The sequence below is a fragment of the Nothoprocta perdicaria genome, unplaced genomic scaffold, assembly GCF_003342845.1.
Source record: "Nothoprocta perdicaria isolate Ctin4 unplaced genomic scaffold, notPer1 scaffold_145, whole genome shotgun sequence".
Taxonomy (NCBI): domain Eukaryota; kingdom Metazoa; phylum Chordata; class Aves; order Tinamiformes; family Tinamidae; genus Nothoprocta; species Nothoprocta perdicaria.
Genome location: NW_020454594.1, coordinates 410,018 through 427,323, shown reverse-complemented (window position 1 = coordinate 427,323; position 17,306 = coordinate 410,018). Strand labels below are relative to the sequence as shown.

Sequence of the window (17,306 nt, the reverse complement as noted above, 5' to 3'; positions counted from 1 at the left end):
GAACACACTCTCCCTGACTTTTATAAGGCTCAGGTAGTAAAAAGAGAAAAACATAATTTAGTTGGCAGTCAGGGTAGACTCCTGGCTCTGTTTGTCTCCTTGTGTAGGAGATGGGTCAAATTTTGAAATTCTCCATTAAAAAAAAAAAAAAAAAAAGCCCTATAAGCTAGTATCATTTTTTTTTACTGCCAGGGTGTGAAGTTTTGGGTTCTTGCTAACAACAGCTGTAGGGTCTCTTTCCTTTCTGCCCTGCAGCATCCTGATGGTTGCTTCAATTACATGCCACCTTGCGTGAGTCTCTAGCCAGGGGGCAGTTCTGGTTCTGCTCTTCCCCCTCCTTAGTTTTACTCACATGCCAACTCTCCAAACGACTGGTGTGAATTCTGGGGGTCTCTATTTTCGGGAAGTGACAAGAGTTAGCCTACGGTGACAGTCTATCCACAGCTGATGGATGGTGCAGGGAAACCACTGCAGCTGCCAGACTTTGTGGTTTGTGTCCTCCTTTGCTGCTGCCAGGCCAGGGTCTGACAGAGCTGCCGCTGTAATGGGATAACATTGGGAAGTTGCATGAGCTTTTATTAGATCGCTGTTTCCAAGCAGACTGAAAGAAATCCAGTGCACCAACACCACGCGCAGTTAAGTACTCATCACTACTGCAGTTCATGAGAATTTGAAAGTAATTTACAAATTTGATGGCGTATTTTATTGTGCTGAAGCCTGAAAGCAATCTGCATGGAGCTGAAGGAAGGGTGGGGAGGCAGGCAGCGCTTGGGGGCTCCAGACACGGTTCAAGAAACTGCTGTGCGTTGTGTAACTAAAAGCAAATTTGGCCACTAACCCTTCCTCCCTGCCAAGCTAGCCAGCAAGGCAGGAGACAAGGCCTGCTCCTAACCAGGGCTTCTGCATGCAACTAGTCTGTCTGGGCAGGAAAGACGCACCTTGCAGCTCTCCTCTCCCGTGTGCCTTGGAGGACAGGCCTGCAGGGTACCCTGCTTCTAACAGGGCTCCTCTGGGACTGTGCAAAGGCAGTAACTGCCCCACCAGTCACCGAGGAAGGGCTGGCAGCCTCAGGCCCGCTGTGCTTCTTGCCCCAGGGCAGCCACGGCCTGCAACCCTGCTGCAGCTCCTGCAGATGAGACAAGACAGGGCTGTTTGGGCGGCTTTGCCAGGGAGGCTGAGGGAAAGCAGATGCCCCAGGCAGCCGCATCTTCCACCATCAAAGGCGGCAGCAGTCGAGGTTCATAGGAACAGCCACGAGGCAGACTTGGGCCCTAAACTAGCTGGTGGAGACGCATGGAAGCAGAACAGGCAACAAACGCCCGTTGCCGGCCGGTAACGGTTACAACGGTCAGGGGCGGGGCCTGCCGCGCGCCCTCCCCCTTCCCAGCGTTCCCGCCGGCTCCACCAATGAGGGCGCGGCCCGAGCTGCCACGTGACGCGCTCCCCATGCCGGGTGGGGGGGTGACTGAACACGGAGAGCGCAGCGCGCATGCGTGCGGGGCGGGGCGCGCGGGGGGCGGGGTTGGGGGGCGGGCCGGGGAGGCGGCGGCGACGGGGACAGCAGCGGCGGCGGCGACAGCGGCGGCGGCGGGAGGGGGCCGGGGGCTCCTGCCCTGTTGCTTCGGGAGGCGACATGGCTGCGGGCGCCGGGTGCTGAGAGGCAGGTACGGGGCACCCGCACGGCTCCTTCCCCATTTCTCCCCCCTCCCTGGGCGACCGTTGCGACGTCCGTTGAGCGGCCGTTGCTTCCGTCGCGGCGCGGGGAGCCGTTGGCGGCGGCGCGTCCCCCACAGGTGTCTCCCGGCGCCGGGGGTGCTCTGTCCCGCGCAGCCGCCAGGCTCCTCCGCCGCGGCGGGCTCGCCGTGGCCTCGGGCCGGCCGCCCCCGCGCCCGGGGGCTCGCGGCTCGCCTCGCTGCGGCCTCGGCGGGCGGGCGGGCAGCACCGGAGGCCTCTCGGTGCGGGAAGGGCTTGTTTGGCCGGGCGCCGTGCGCGCCGGCCCGCTGAGCTCGCCTCCCCGCCGGCCTCCTGCCTTGTGGAGGTGCCGTTTCTTTCCCCGCTCCCGGGTGCTCTGTCCCCTCTGGGCAGGAGGAGTGGAAGTGCCCTGCCTTCCCCTCCTCCCTCTCTGAGGAGCTTTCGGTATCGCTGCTGAAGTTACCTGTTCCGGTGGGTTGCCTTAGTTTTCCATAACATCCATTCCAAAACACTTTCTCCTCCCCCGGTGTAACCCATGTTTGTAAATCTGGTACAATAAGGTGCACATTGAAGCCTTGGCGTAGTGCTGCAGTGCAATGAAATCGCTCTGAAACAGGGTGAAAAACAAGAAGCTCTATTTTATCTGGGAAACATCAGCGGTAATGAAGTCAGTGGTGACACAAGTGCTCCGTCAGTTGTCCCTGTTGCTCCATAAATTGTCCAGATTAGAACTGGAAATCTGTCATAGCTGGGTCGAAAGTTTATTTCATAATTAGACAATTAGCCTTTAATCTTGTGAGAGATACTGTCAATATTAAAATACAATCAGTTCTTGAGAAATTACCTGTTTATAGTGTTGGCTCCATTTGTCCAGGCAAATTCCTTGGCTTGTATGCATGAGCAGGCAAGGTGACATTTTGAAATTTGGTAATGAAATTATACCATCTTATCTGATAAGTAATACTGTTCCTATATCTTTCATAGATTGTTTAAAAAATGGTTTAATGTTTATTGACAGCTGGTGAAAAACTGATGGAATTTTGTGTGGAGTAATTCATTTTTTTTAATAGTTTTCCTCTCTTCCTGTTAATCATTTGATGTGTTACGGTCTAGAAAGTACCTCCTAAGCGGGTTATTTTTTGGCAGTCTTCTCCAAGGGGAAATAAGTTGGCTCGAACATGCAATGCTACTATTGAAATCCGGTTACATATAAAATTAAAAAGAAAAAAAAAAGTTAGCCTTGTTAGGCGTTACACAACAGGATAAAGTGCAAGAACAAGAAGTTAATTAAAAAGCTCCAGGTTCTTGACTAATGGGTATTTTTAGTGCGTTGAAGGTAATATTTTTCTTAAAGGCCACGTTTAAGAATGTAGAGTCCCCCCAAAAGTTTCCAATGCTTTAACAAGTGTTTTAACAGCTTTCCTGGTGTTTTAACAGTAGAGGGGTCAGCTTGCTTACATGAAACTTAATTTGATTTTTTTCTAAAGAGATTAAAAATGTCTACTTTGTGTGAACAAAGGCAAATATCCTAAATATGTTTAAAGTCCCCCTTGTGTAGGGAAAGTGAAAAACAGTAGCGTTTTTCTGAGTGGGGGAGGAAAGAGGATGATTCTTTGGTTCTTTAGTGTTGTTACAGCGACATTCAACAGATTAATGCTATTTTTATGACTGATACCATCTGTGTTGCTGATATGTCACCAGAAAGTAAATAAAAATCATGTTAATGAGTGAGTTTAGCAGGGAAAAGCTGTTTACTACAGTGAAAGAGCTTATTTTTAATGCTTTAGAGAAGATACAGCATGAGAAATGTTAATATTACTTGAGCATTCTGTGCTGTAGTTTTTTTATGACAAAATATGAAATGTTTATTCTTATGCTGTAGCAATATTAAGAGAGAGTTTTCTACGGTAGTTGCTTATCAAACTTTTTAAAAGATACAAAAAGGGTTTAGTTCAGGGTTGGATGGAAAACTTCAAATTTTCCATCTTTTTGTCTGTATATTCTGAAATATGTGACTGTATTCTCATAGTAATCATTGTCTGTTTTAACCTTTGAGCATTGAAAACAATTTTTTTTTTCAGTGTGCTGGCAATGCAGTTGTAACGTCAGAATCAGTGAATGAAAAGGAAATGGGGTGGTGGTAGTAATTTATAAAGAAGAAGTTTGACCCAAATCCTCAGACAGATCTTAATGTACAGCTGATGATTGAAAGCACTCAGACTGAATTGGTTCCACCTTTTCATAGTGTGGATATAGCTGCAGTCAAGACAACTTCTATTTTTATAAATGGACTTTTTCAACACTACCTGTTAGTGGGAGGTATCTAATTCTAATAATTTCTAAATTATTAGAAATAGGAAATAGAAAAGCATTTATCATACTATTGTTTCATTTGATTTTTTTAGTAGAATTTACTGTAAATTTTACTGTACTCCTACCAAGGAGTACATTGATTTTATTATATACGTATTTTTAAGTGTAATGTTTTGAATGAGTGTATTGAAGCTTAGCTTTTGCTTAAGCCTGGCTGTTGGCTAAGTTCTTTTGGCAGCTCCTGGTAATTATGTTGAAGACCCAAAAAGTATTTTTGATTTAAAAGAAAGATTTCTTTTCCCCTCCTCCTCTTAAACAATACTACAGAAAAAAAAAAAAAAATTTGGAACATAGTCACAGATATACAGTTGTCATCAGCTAGAATCTTCTATTGGAACTTAATAAGAATGAGAAATATTATATATAGTTAGAATCTTCTATGGGAACTTAATAAGAATGGGAAATATTACATATAGTTTAAGTTTACTGCACCTGCAAATCAAATTTTTACATATGCTGGTGTGCCTTTAAACAGATCTGTGTATAGCTGATTTACTTGGCACTCTTACATTTTATAAACTTTAAGTAAACTTTCTACCTGTTAATGGTTGTAAGTGTACTTTACACTTAGAATCACACATTACTTTTAATAAATTTGTATAGGATGAGTTTATGTAGAAAAATGAAAAACCAAGGCAAAATTTCTGTTGTCTTCTTTGGGCTAATTTCACTAGTGAGTTTTACGTGTTATATACTTGAATGAGATTTGAAAAGCTAAATGCTTAGTACTTGTTGCTGAAACTTAGTGTGGTTTATTTATTGACAATTCCCACCTTTTTGTTTGTTTATTTATTTATTTTTTTCTGGATGTCTGCCTTTGTTCCTGAATAAATATCAGCCAGGATTCTTCTGACAACTCAAGCCTTTGTCGTTTATTTCTCTATTTCTTCTGATATTTACAATTAAAGAATATGGAACTTGATAGTCAAATACAGTATGAGGAAGTAAAAATTATTTTAACTGGTAGATTTTATTGATGTAAGATATGAACTATTTCTAGGTTGTCTCTTCTATCAGTGCTTTCACTTCCCTTCCAGTTAGTTTTAAAGTTTTGGTGTTTTTCTGATGATGGTACCATTGCACTTTTGAAGATGAACAAGAGAATTATGCATAAATTAAATGATCTGAGATTTTTTTTCCTGATTTTTATTTTATATTTCAAAGAAATCACACTGTTCTTCATTTGGTGACAGAGAGCTGGGATACTGCAGACGGTGCAGAACACCTGCATAATACAAGTACTGAAGGACAGGGTGCAGAGAAGACAGAAAGATTATAGTGCTACATTGAACATAAACCAGGGCTGATTCTGTCCAGCATCTTTCAGGGCTGTTGTACTGAGGCTTACAGAATTGTTGGTTTCCTGGTTTAGATGACACTGTACGTGATTGTGTGTGGATGTTTGGGTCTCTGGAGTTTACTAATTAAGCCCTGTGCCGTAGGATGATGCTTAATCTTCTGCTTGCAGGAAGTATACTGTAAGTACAGACTCCCCTACCTGAGTCAATTCTACTGGACCCAAGATGGTCACAGAGTTATCTCTGTTATTTCCCTGTGCAAGGAGGCTTTTCTTGAATTGCTGTTTTTAATGAGCAGTCCACAGATAGAAGAGTCAAGCACTTTTGACCATATCTGAGAAACTAGCTGTTCTCATTGATGGCCCTTCACAGAATCTTCTTCTATCCATCAACTTTACCTGTTTTGTTTTGTTTTGTTTTTTCTTTTTCTATGTGACTAGATGTATTTAGAGATCTCCTTTGAGTTAGTGCCTGAACTAGATTTCTGAATTTTGGGAGGTTAAGATAAGTATTGTTTTCTGCAGATGAACACGTTATTGTTTATTCACCAGTGTAACTTTTAAAACATTCTAGCAAACTGATCTTCATTAATGCTATCCTAGCATGATGTTTACATGGTCATTTTTATTAAAATGTTAATAATATATTTCATGTTAGAGTAATATATAATCAATGTTAATATATTAATACTTTTATATATTAATACTGTATGTTATTAATAAACATATTTGCTTCTTGCTTTTTTTTTTTTTTTGACAGTCTAGAATTTCTTTTTGGCTAAAACGTGTGACTAAGAAAAAAGATACCAAAAAAAAAAAAAAAGTAGAATCTAAGACTGTGGCACATGCTTTCTCTCAGTGCATTTGTCTTTACCACCCAAAAATATCTTCTGTTTGTTATCATTGCTTTTGATTGGGAAAATTGTTGAAAGTGTTTTTTATTTCATTACTCTGTCATTTATTGGAACTGAGAATAAGGGTAAGGGTAATTGAGGGCTAGTAGATGCCTGCTTGGTCTCCTGTGTTTAGGGGAAGGATTGTGCAGAGCAATGCCAGAGAACAAGACTATTGATGCATGTTATCCTAAACAGAAGTGACCTGTGTTCTCTAGTACTTACAGTGACAAAAATAAGTAGGCCAGTTGGCTGAGATAAATAGTGGAGAATAGCTGAGAGAATGCAGGGATGTGCTGAAAAATATCCCTGGACTATTGACTATAGTGAAGTGATAGCCAGCATAATGCTTTTCCCACCCTGTACAACCTTGAAATTTACTTAAAGATATTTCTTATTTTGTGTGGATTTAAAGATCTTTAAAGCAGTTTACCTTTTTAAAGGCAAAATCAGGATGGATAGTATGCTATTTAAACTTTTTCAGTTTTTAAATTCTTATAAATTATTTTAATTTCTTGGTTCATCCACATGCTTCTTCAAAGTATATATTATGTGAATGAGTAAGCATTGAATGGTCAAGTATATACATACATATATACTTATATTTTGTAGGTACTTTTAAGCTGGCTTACATCAAGTGTAAAGATTGATGAAATCATGGATCCATATGCCAAGGCTCAGGGCAATCGAGTGAAGCCAAGGATATCTGTGAAAAAGGTAATTATCTGTTCTAAGAAGTAATGCTTTACTTGATCCTAATAATACTTTATTTGATTCTAATCTTAACAGTTTATAGTAATGAACCAAGTAGACTGGTAGATTGGTTTGTTGTTTTATGTGTTTTAACTTTGATAGGCTAAAGTTTCAAGGAAGCAAAAAAATACTGCTTCATACTGTGGCCTATTTTAGCCAAGTGTAACTAGGAGAAAGAATAATCAAAAGGAGTATAATGCATATGCATTTGCCTTTAGTCTGTTGTTATTATGAGGTGATTTGATGAAATTCTGATGTATTTAAATATCAAAATGTGCCTTGTTTACTGTGGTGTGAGTATTTTGGGGGATATTCATTTTTCAAGTTTATATGTAGCTAAAAAGTACATAGTGTTCCTGAAAACTGTTCTTTGGAATCCATTAAGACTGTAGTATTAAGACTTTAGATCTAGGTTACTTGCCTGGCTTGTATTTAAGTTTACACTAACTTTTGGGGAGTTCTCTCATGGAAAAATAAGATCTATTTAGCACTTATATATATATATATTTTTAAACCAGTACAGTATGCAGTGCTAAAGAGGAGAATCTGAGGAAGGAAATGGTGTTGCCTGAAAATTGCATTATATTTCTAATGATAGTAACAGTCATTCCTGATTGATTTTAGTAATAGTCTAAAACATTATCTTTATGAATTGACATTATACCTTCTGGATCATTTAGTTCAGAGAATCACAGAATGGTTGAGTTTGGAAGGGATGTCTAAAGATTTTGTAGTCCAACCCCCCTGTACGTGCAGGGTCACCCAGAGCACGGGGCACAGGGCGGCATCCAGGCGGTTTGGGAGATCTCCAGAGAAGGAGACTCCACAGCCTCCCTGGGCAGCCTGTGCCAGGGCTCTGTCACCCTCACAGGAAAGTTCTTCCTCATATGGAGATGGCTCTTTCTGTGTTTCAATTTGTACTCATTACCCCTTGTCCTATCACTGACCACTGCCAAGAAGAGTTTGGCCCCATCGTCTTTACATTCTCCCCTCGGGTATTTATACTGTTGTTCAGATTCCCTCTCAATCTTCAGCCTAAAGAGGCCTAGCTCACTTAGTCTTTCCTCTTTCCTAGTTATAGGAACATAAATTTGACCCATTTTAGGTGTACATTTACACATAGCCAAACTCTGATGTTTTGGTCTATGTCTGTTTGCCTCCTTTTAATTTTTTTCCAGAGGCAATCTTTAGACTATAACATGGAACCTCTATCCATTTGCACAGAGCTAAACAGTAGGGTAGTCAGAAACACACTATACTTCTTATGTTGATTCATAGCTTCTAGTCTGATTCATGTCTTCTTCGTCATGGTTAAATGAATTGTTACAGTAGCTCTTACATGTCAGTCCATAGTTGTGGTTATGGTCATTTGAAGCCCAAGGTTCCATTCTTAGAAAATGATTTTTATAAACGTAGTTGGTTTAAATATTATGACGTATGAAATCAGGAAGAGCTGTTTTTTTTTTGTTAACTGGCAGTAGAGTAAATATGAAGATCTGCATAATTGGATTTGCATTCTCTACACTTTGAGGGGAAAACAGTTTTTCATACACAGTTAATACTGCTTGGAATCTCCCTGGTCTATCTTTGTAAGACACAAATGTCTTACAGGTTTGTGAGTTATTTGAAATGTTTGAAAACAATTGTTTAGAATAAGTTATGAAATCCATTAGTATGGAGTTCAGTATATTGTGCAGAATCTGTAGATAAGGACTTCTGGATTTTCTGGCCACAAAGAAAGTGTGACTCTTTGCTTATTTGGGCTACAGGAGGAAGATTTGTTTTCCGTGTTCAGTTTTGTTCTGAGTGCATTTGAGGACATTCATATTTGCCCTGCTATGGTTTAGTAAGCTCAAAATCTTTGTTCACAGCTGAAATAGGATTTCCCGCCCAATATCTGACTTCAGGTTTTCTGTGTGGAAGGAGTACAGAAGCCTAACACGGAGAGTTGTACAGAGATTTTTGCCTTTTGCCCATAGGTAAATGTCTATTGGAAGTAGTTGTGCTATTTCTAAAATCAAATAAGATCCCGTGGATGAGGATGATGAGGATGATTCTTACTAACTGAGCTGGTCTTAGGGACATGCCATTTTCTAGCTATTAATTTAGTTGAGGGTCTCTGGAAGGGGTTATGGGAGAGTTTTTTTTGTTGTCTGATTAATAGAAGACAGGAAAAAATCCCTGAGTTTGAGTCCAGACCTCTGTTGTTATGAGCATGGTTTCAGTAAGCACAAGAACGTATTAAACGTAAATCTCGTAGTTAAGTGGGGAGATTAAAAAAATCCTTCTGTTTTTACATCTTTTTGAATTTTGCTGTTGTAGTAAGTAGGAATCTTCTTAGGAATGCCAGACTAAAACTATTCACATCAAATTTTCACGCATTTATTCATGTGTGGTGTTAGTCTTCAGCTTAGTGGCTTTTTACTTTTGCTGATGTTTGCCCTCATGATGTATTTACAGTCAGAGATCAGATCTTCTCTTAGCCTGCATTTTGGAAGCTGTGCAAGCTAAGGCCTTAGTCTGCTTTTATACAAAAGCCTCTGCATTTCAGTGATTATCCTTCATAGTCTTCCTTACCTTGCTTGCTGTGAATTAATCCCCCCTTTTTTTCCTCCCTTCAGTGCAGCATCATATTGACTGCTCATTGCTATCCCAGGATCAAGTAAGAGAGTCGAATTGTTTTCCAGCTTGCAGATTCCCAGTTCTGTTTGAAAGCTTGCACTTTGTGCTGCTACATTATAAGCTATTCTTGTTATGGCAACTGTGACGTTCAACAAGTTCTTCCTGTCTGATGTGTGCTCTTAATTGATGATACCTCTTTGCTTTGAATTATCATTAGACTTCATTTTTGCTTCTATTTTTTTTTTCCAATACGTTTATTAATAATGATGATAGTCGATCACGGTGTCGAGATAAATTTTGAGGCATTGTTACTGGCCCACTTGAATTTTCTTCATCACAGCTATAGCAACTCCTAATACAATGCTTCTCTTCTGATTTTCCCTCTTGTCTCTTCTCTCAGGGTATTAAAGCAAGGAAATTTGCTTGTAAGTTAAATGTAATAGAAAACTAACAGAGAAGCATACTGAGTACTGTTCAAAGAGGATCACTATTTGTCTGCAGAGAATGAGCAGGTCGTGTTTGGCTCTTCAGACTTTTTCTAAATTACTGCTTTGAGTGCTGTGTCTGATACTAAATTATTGTACAAGCTGAAAGTGAGATAAACTTGTTTGTCTTCACAAAAGACTCTCCCCTGAGTGGAACAGTGCTCCGAGAGTTACCGAGGCTGAATCTTTGAGCAGTGTAAACTTGGAATATCCAGAGAATCAGGACATTACCCCCTTACTTAGGGGATTAGAAAGATAGTTAACTTCCTCCAAATGATCCCATGACATGCCACTTGTCTTGAATTGTTTTGGATTCTGGGATTAGTTGTACTGAATACAAGGGTCAAGCGTGATAATTTATTAGAGGTAAGAGGTTAGAACAAAGCTAACAGTTTAGCAAAGCTGCAAATAGTACGGAACTGTAAAAAAAAAAAAAGTGTGTGTGTGTATATACATACACATATACATATATATATATATACACACACACACACACACACACACAAGTTCTACATTTCAAACACGAGTGTCTGGTATGCTGGCCACTCTTGCCCTTTCTTCAGGGCCACCCTGCCTGGATAGCTTTCCCCAGATTCTCAAGCCGTGAGTGCCTGGTAGAGTAACTTCTTCCAACCATTATGGGCCACCTGTCCAGTGCAGGTTTCCCTGGATTCTCAAACACTGGGGAGCACTTTACAGTAAATACTCTTGTTCCTTATGAGCCACCCCTCTAGTGTATTTTCTCCCCTCCATGCTGGTCACATCAGAGGCGTCCCTGCTGATGGGTGGCTCCGCAGGTCTGCAGACTGGCTAATCCTGGGGATCAGTCTGCACATTGTTTTTCCTTATATCCAACGAACAACCATACAAAAGCCACGTGGCTCTAGTTAATACCAAGGTGCATATGGACAGGTGACCTCTTGCTGAGCCCAAGGTCCTGCCCCATGGGCAACAACATGGCCATTAGCAGGTTCTTTTGTGGGGAATAGCTCTGCAGCGTATAGAGGTCTACTGTGCTGTGGGTCTGCAGTGTCACTTCTCCTTTGTCTGGACCTGTCAACTGTGGGATCATTAGAGGATGTAACCCCCAGGCTGGAGCAGCCCCACAGGGTGGTGGTGACAGCCACTGTGCAAAAGAGTTGGTTAACTCTTGGGGAGCAGCCCAGAGCAGCTCCCTGTCCTGTTGGTGGCATCATTTGCTGTCCCACACTGGCTGTCGGATCCCAACACTGCGTAAATGTGACTTAAATGCCTGAGATACCTTCTGTTGCTTTTCTATGTAAATGTCATTTGGCCTTTAGTGTAAGGGTGGTAATCTGGGCCGTATTTGTCAATGTTCTGAAATGTATTTTGCTAATTTCAAAGATCATAAAACTAACTTCCTCATTTTCTTTTGTCTAGCCATTTTAGAAACATTTTCTGAGCTTTGCATCACTTCTGCAGTTTTATTAAGAAACTATGTAAAATTTAAATAATTTTTCATAGGTTTCACACTAATTTCGTTTTAACAGAGCAAGTGTAGTAGGGATGATAATCTGGACTAATAGTAGTCAAATAACAATCTTATTTTTTAGGTTACTAGTTAGAGAAGATGACAATTCAAGATAGAAAGAAGTTGCTGACTACCTAAAAAAAATGAAAGGAATGGAGATATCATCCCACTCACCCTCCACTCCATTCTCCTCACTGTTGTACTAACCCCTGTTATTCCTACTGACTAAATTGTCTTTCAGATTTTGTAAGGAAAAGATGATTGAAAAATTCCATATGTAGGTTTTGATGCAAGAAGATGATAATGGCTTGGATTTCATCTTTCTGTTTCTTTTTTTCCTACCAGTTGTTCTAAGACTGTAAGCATTAGTTCAAGTACTTAATAAGCAATCATGTATTTTCTCACTGTTTTCTTTTTTTTTTTTTAATGGAGAAGCTAACTTATTTTGTAATAAAAGTATTGCTTAAAGAAAAACAATCTGTGTTAATTCCATGTCCTGAAGTAGACTTAAATCTACTGACGATGATTTAGAAACAAAGTCATTTTACACAGTGCTTAAAGTAGGGAAATGTATTGGGGTCAGGGAACAGATGGAAATACTTTGCACCTAAAACTGAAAATGTATTTTGTTTGCTTTATATTTTACTGTTACTTTATTGTCTTTCAGACTTTTGGTGAAGGTGTACTGCACTCTATGAAGTCCCTGTTGCAGAGCAGAAAGGAATTATGCAGTGTATCAGCAGAAGAGTGTTTAAATCAGGAAGAACAAGCTAATTTTCTTGAGGTTTGGTATAGCCTAAAAATTTGTTTTTCATGGGTACAATAAAGGGTGGTTCCACTTGTAGTGGAAGCTGCAGGATAGTAAATGTGAACAATATGGCAGCTTGCTGACTGCCCATAAACTGTCCTGTCCTCTGTCCTTTACTGCCTTTAAAAGGATTGCAAAGTTTGAGGAAGATATTTCTCTGCTTAAGAATCGTGAAACTAAATATCATGTAAGAATTTTATTACTGGCTGTACAGCACTTGATGAGCACTCCTGTTTAGATTGTATATATGTGGAAACCTAACAAAGAGATAAAGAACCCTTAGCTTCCTGTCTGGACCTGCAAGCCATAATAGCTGGTTGTTCAGACAGACCATGCTGTGTAATCTGCAATAAAACTTGTCAGTTTTGCCCCTTCCCCTCTTCTGCTTTTTACTTTTAATATATGCCTAGCTCTATGTTTTGCTGCAGAGAAGGATACCTTACTACATTCAGCTACTTTATTAATACAGGCAGTTAAGATCACTCTGAATGAAATGTAAGATGGTAAATATACCCTCATAGAACTGTTTCTTTTTTTTTCTTTCTTTCTTTTTTGGGCCTTTCTGTAAAAAATGTGGGGAAAGACACCTATATAAGGAATGATGTTAACAGAACATCATTGAAACTGCAAAATAATTGCTCATACTGAGGAAAAAGCAGAATTCAGGTTTCCTATGCAATTTTAATTCAGCTCTTCTGTCCCTGCAGATGATGATAACCTTCAAATACAGTGCCACATACACTATTTTTAGTTTAAGGAAAAGGTTTGTGTTAATGATTCGAGGCCCTTCTGTCCCGCTGCTTCACTCCCCAGTGACTTCTGAACGGGCATACTAATTTCATCCAGGTCTGAGATCCTAAAAGTAATTTCTGTTAATTTGGCAATTGAAGGCAGATTGCACAGAGAGAGTAAAGTTAATATTTTCAGTGATGCCAAAATAGGTGAACTTTGTGATGATGTCATTTGACCAACATCTGCAGCCAGTCAACATATACCTTGACTGCTTGGCCCTCCTCTGTGTGAAACTGCAAAACTCAAGTACTACCCTGTCTTGTACAGTATTCTGAGCAAGGGTTCAGTTATTACCTTGAGGAAGAGGAAAGGGCAGATGGAAAGGAACAAAAGTTTTTGTGCACCCACAAAAAACAACCACCATCCCTAAAATCTCCCGGAACGATGATCAGAGAATTGGTTTTCCTCCAAATCCTTTAATTGTGCTGAAGAGTTGTGTTTTGCCCAGAGCTGTTTGGAACGCTCTTGCAAAGCTTTGTTTCAGCTCGTGCTTTGTCATGGCTGAAATAGGCGTATTAAGATATGTGAATTTAAACAGGGAGCTCTTCCTACCAGCACAAGACCCCCCAAAATACAAGTTGCCAGAATGTATGCCAGTAGGATTACAATCTACAAGTGAGATTTCTTGTTTTGCACTGAAATAAAATACAAAAAATACAAATACCCAACACAATTGCTTTGCAGCAATTTCTTTATCTAGCTCTGTTTCTTTCATTTTCTATGTTTTGCCCATCAATTTGCTGAACAAGTTGATTACAAGTCATTATGTGCGTAGTAATATTCATTCTATTTTACTTATTTAGATGAGACTCAGCTGACTTACCTTGCAAAACAGTGACTGTCACAAAGTTAGCATGGCCTGTGATTTGAATATATAAAATTCAGTGTCCTGCTTAGTGCTCTGGAGTAATTGAATCTAATGCATCAGAATTTAGCTCCAGTCAGAAGTGAAAATGTTTGATCTTTGTACCTCTTTTTACAAAATGACTTTTTTTCTCACATTTCTTTCTAAAAATGGTTTTTTTGGAAGATGCAGGTTTGCCATAAGGGGATACTAAATGAGAAGTGAGTAAATCTGACACTTAAAGCAGAGTTGGAATAATGGACATGAAGTAGGTCATGCAGTGGTGCTTCAGAATGAAAGTATCTTCACTTTTCATGAAGAATGAAAATCGAACAAAATACAAATTAGGTCTTGATGTGTTAGTACTGAGTGAGCCTAGATGTCTGTAGACAAAATAATATGGGAACAAGTTAAAACATCACTGTTCACAAGCACAGCAAGTTGAGGTGAAGCTGAATAGACAATCCTGTTGCTTTCCAGTCTCTTGAGCTTGATGAGATCTTTTATTAAGGTTGAGTATTACTTTATTTTAGGAATTTATCTGCTTGGGTATTGCATGCAGACACATGCTAGATGTCCTCTGTTCTGTTTTGGCCTGAGGCTAATCAATTTACATGGTAAATTCACAGAATTTGCTGAAGTGTAGCTTAATGTATCATAGTTTGTTAGTGTGGAGACAGATTTCAGAACTGACTGGAACTGACTAATACTCAGCTAGCTGGAAGCAGGGAGAGAAGCACTGAGAAATCCTCTTTATATCAGCAGATGTAATGGAATTATGTATGTTGCTCAAGATACACCAGCCAATAGGCCATTTGAAGGAATTGTAGGTAGTAGGCTATAAATGTGTTTGCTATTCAGTCTGATCTCATCTTTTATGACAACTTAGACCTACTGTTCTCCATGTGGTAGTATGTATTATTCTTCAGGCAGTGCTGTTCAAGGGTGTATTTTTGTGACAATATAATAAAGCTTTACTGTAAAATTCAAGAAGTAAATTTCTACAGAAATCTGGATATTTCTGTACTTTAACATGTTTGTTTATTCTACAGATTACATTTATAGGCTTTGTTGAAGAGATTGGAACTGCTCATTTGAAGGTATGATATCCATTGTTGGAAAATAGCAGTTCAGCACTGCTTATCTATTCTAAATAATGTATACCTTTCTGGTTGAGGGCTGTTCTTTGAGAAATTAAATTTGTTCACACTGAGTACTTAAAACCACCCATGACAGTTTTAAAAAATACTGATTTTGACCTTTTAATACAAGTACCAATGTTTTATATATATTTAGAATATTGTGTCAGAATGATTTGGAATAACATAAATTTTGAGGGGTTTTTTTGTTTGCTTGTTTTTTTACTGTGTGTATCAGTATTCTGGTGTGACTATTTTGTTTGTAGTTATTTAACTTTCTACTTCAAAGTTGCGCTTAATAATAAGGTGCCATTGTCATCTACAAAGCGATAGCTTTCCTGGATTGACTGCTTGCCAGCTAGTTATAGATTACTATAAAAGTTTAGTGATGCTTAGAAATGAAAATAGAAACTCTCAACTCATTGTGCTCAAACTTGCAATTATATTGAGAAATCAATAAAATAATACTGCTAAGCATTCTCCCAAGTATGAGAACGAACTTTTTTGATCATTTAGTTAGGTGAAATTTAGAGAACAGGGTTGATAAAGTTTAAGAAACCTTGCTTCAATTAAGTCAGTAATGCTTATATTGTTGAAAAGAATTTTAAAATACTTTCTGATCTTTTGGAGGCTTTTTTTTTTTTTTTTTTAGGTGAATCTAAAAGTTGTTCAAGATCATGTATAAGCAAAGCCCCATGCTTGTGTTTGTAATACCTGTTTAAAAAAACATTCAAAATGTGCACTAAGAGCATGTAGAGTCCATTTAAAAGCATTATTAGCCAAGTTTTGTTTCCTCTGAGTAACTGTGTGCCTTGTAGGAGAGGTAAATGCTTTTTACTGCTCCTGTGATTCTCTCCTGTGTGGCCTTTAAAGCTTTTCTGTCGCATGAGGACAGTCAACATCTTTTCTTTGGGTAGAAATGTGAATTGGAAATGAGCGTGGACTGAATTATTAGTGGAAATAAATTTTACACCAGAGTTTGAGGTAATAACGGGAGGATAAGATAAGAAGTAGGGAAGGAAGCAAAAGATTTGTCTAAATTATCGGACATTTTAATATTCTCAGAGAATGCTTGAAGTTGGAAGGGACCTCTGGAGATAACCTAATCCCACCTCCCTGCTCCTGAAGGGTTAACAAGAGTAGGTGCCCTAGGGCTGTATCCAGACAATTTATGAAAATCTGTAGGGGTATAGCCTTTCTGGGCAGTCCCTTCCATTTGTTAATACACAGTTTTTAGATAAGAAATCAAAAAGACTTCATGACCACTTACATGTTAGTTTTTCACTTTGTATTCTCAATATGTCCTTATATTTAAATTAGGAATTGACAGCTATTTCTGGAGAGCTTCCAGATGTCCTGAAATCACTCCAGTTGTGCAAACTAAAAGAAAATGAAGTTATATTTCTAAAAGATATAAAGAAAACCATCATGAAACATGAAACATGTATCATGAAACATCAGGTAAGCATTCTGTGCCTTCTTACATGTTTTAGATGCAGATGTCTTCTAGGTGGTTTTATTATTTCCTTTGAAATTAAGTACTTTATTATTAATACAAAAGAACTAATATATGTATTTAATATTTATGTTGCACCAGAGAATTTCTGCTATGGTGAGTCTCTGTAGGAGGAGGATTCTTAAAAGGTGAAGCAGTATAGGGGTAATCCTCAAAATAGTCAGGAATGAGTATTTTTTGAGACTGTTTCTTTTTGTGGAAGTTTTAGATTAGCTAACAAGTCTGGAGGTGTTTTTAGTTGTGAATGCCCCTCATGATCAATAGATTACCTAACCTAGCTGGTAGGGAAACCTTCCCACATACTCACTTGGTGCTTGGTCTGTGCTTGCTTGCTGACTTGGTCTCATGCTTCTGTGTCACTGAAGTCCTCTTCGTGGCCAACGTGGAAACAAACTAATGAAATTGCCTCCGACTGCTGTGCTCAGATACAGCTTCCATTCATCTACAGACTTTCCTCCTTGATACAGGTGCCAGGCAATTATGCCCATGTTGGGTGTTCATAAAATTCAATGTTGATTTTTTTTTTTTTTCTGGATCCATTATAAATTCTCTTAAACTTAAAAACACTCTGACTAATAAGCAGCACAGTCAAATTTGCAT

General features: G+C 39.2%; 1 protein-coding gene across 6 annotated transcripts in view; it reads left to right on the top strand.

Moving 5' to 3' along the window:
• The first annotated feature begins 6,895 nt into the window (after window positions 1–6,895).
• The window catches only part of AKAP11 (A-kinase anchoring protein 11), a 30,870-nt gene continuing 20,459 nt past the window's right edge, over window positions 6,896–17,306 (top strand). For all 6 annotated transcript variants that reach the window (XM_026034494.1, XM_026034493.1, XM_026034492.1 and 3 more), the window contains exons 1-4: window positions 6,896–6,972; window positions 12,275–12,391; window positions 15,104–15,151; window positions 16,511–16,651. In XM_026034494.1, the coding sequence (XP_025890279.1) occupies window positions 6,913–6,972; window positions 12,275–12,391; window positions 15,104–15,151; window positions 16,511–16,651 (366 nt within the window). In that variant the 5' untranslated portion in view covers window positions 6,896–6,912. The remainder of the gene's footprint in view (window positions 6,973–12,274; window positions 12,392–15,103; window positions 15,152–16,510; window positions 16,652–17,306) is intronic.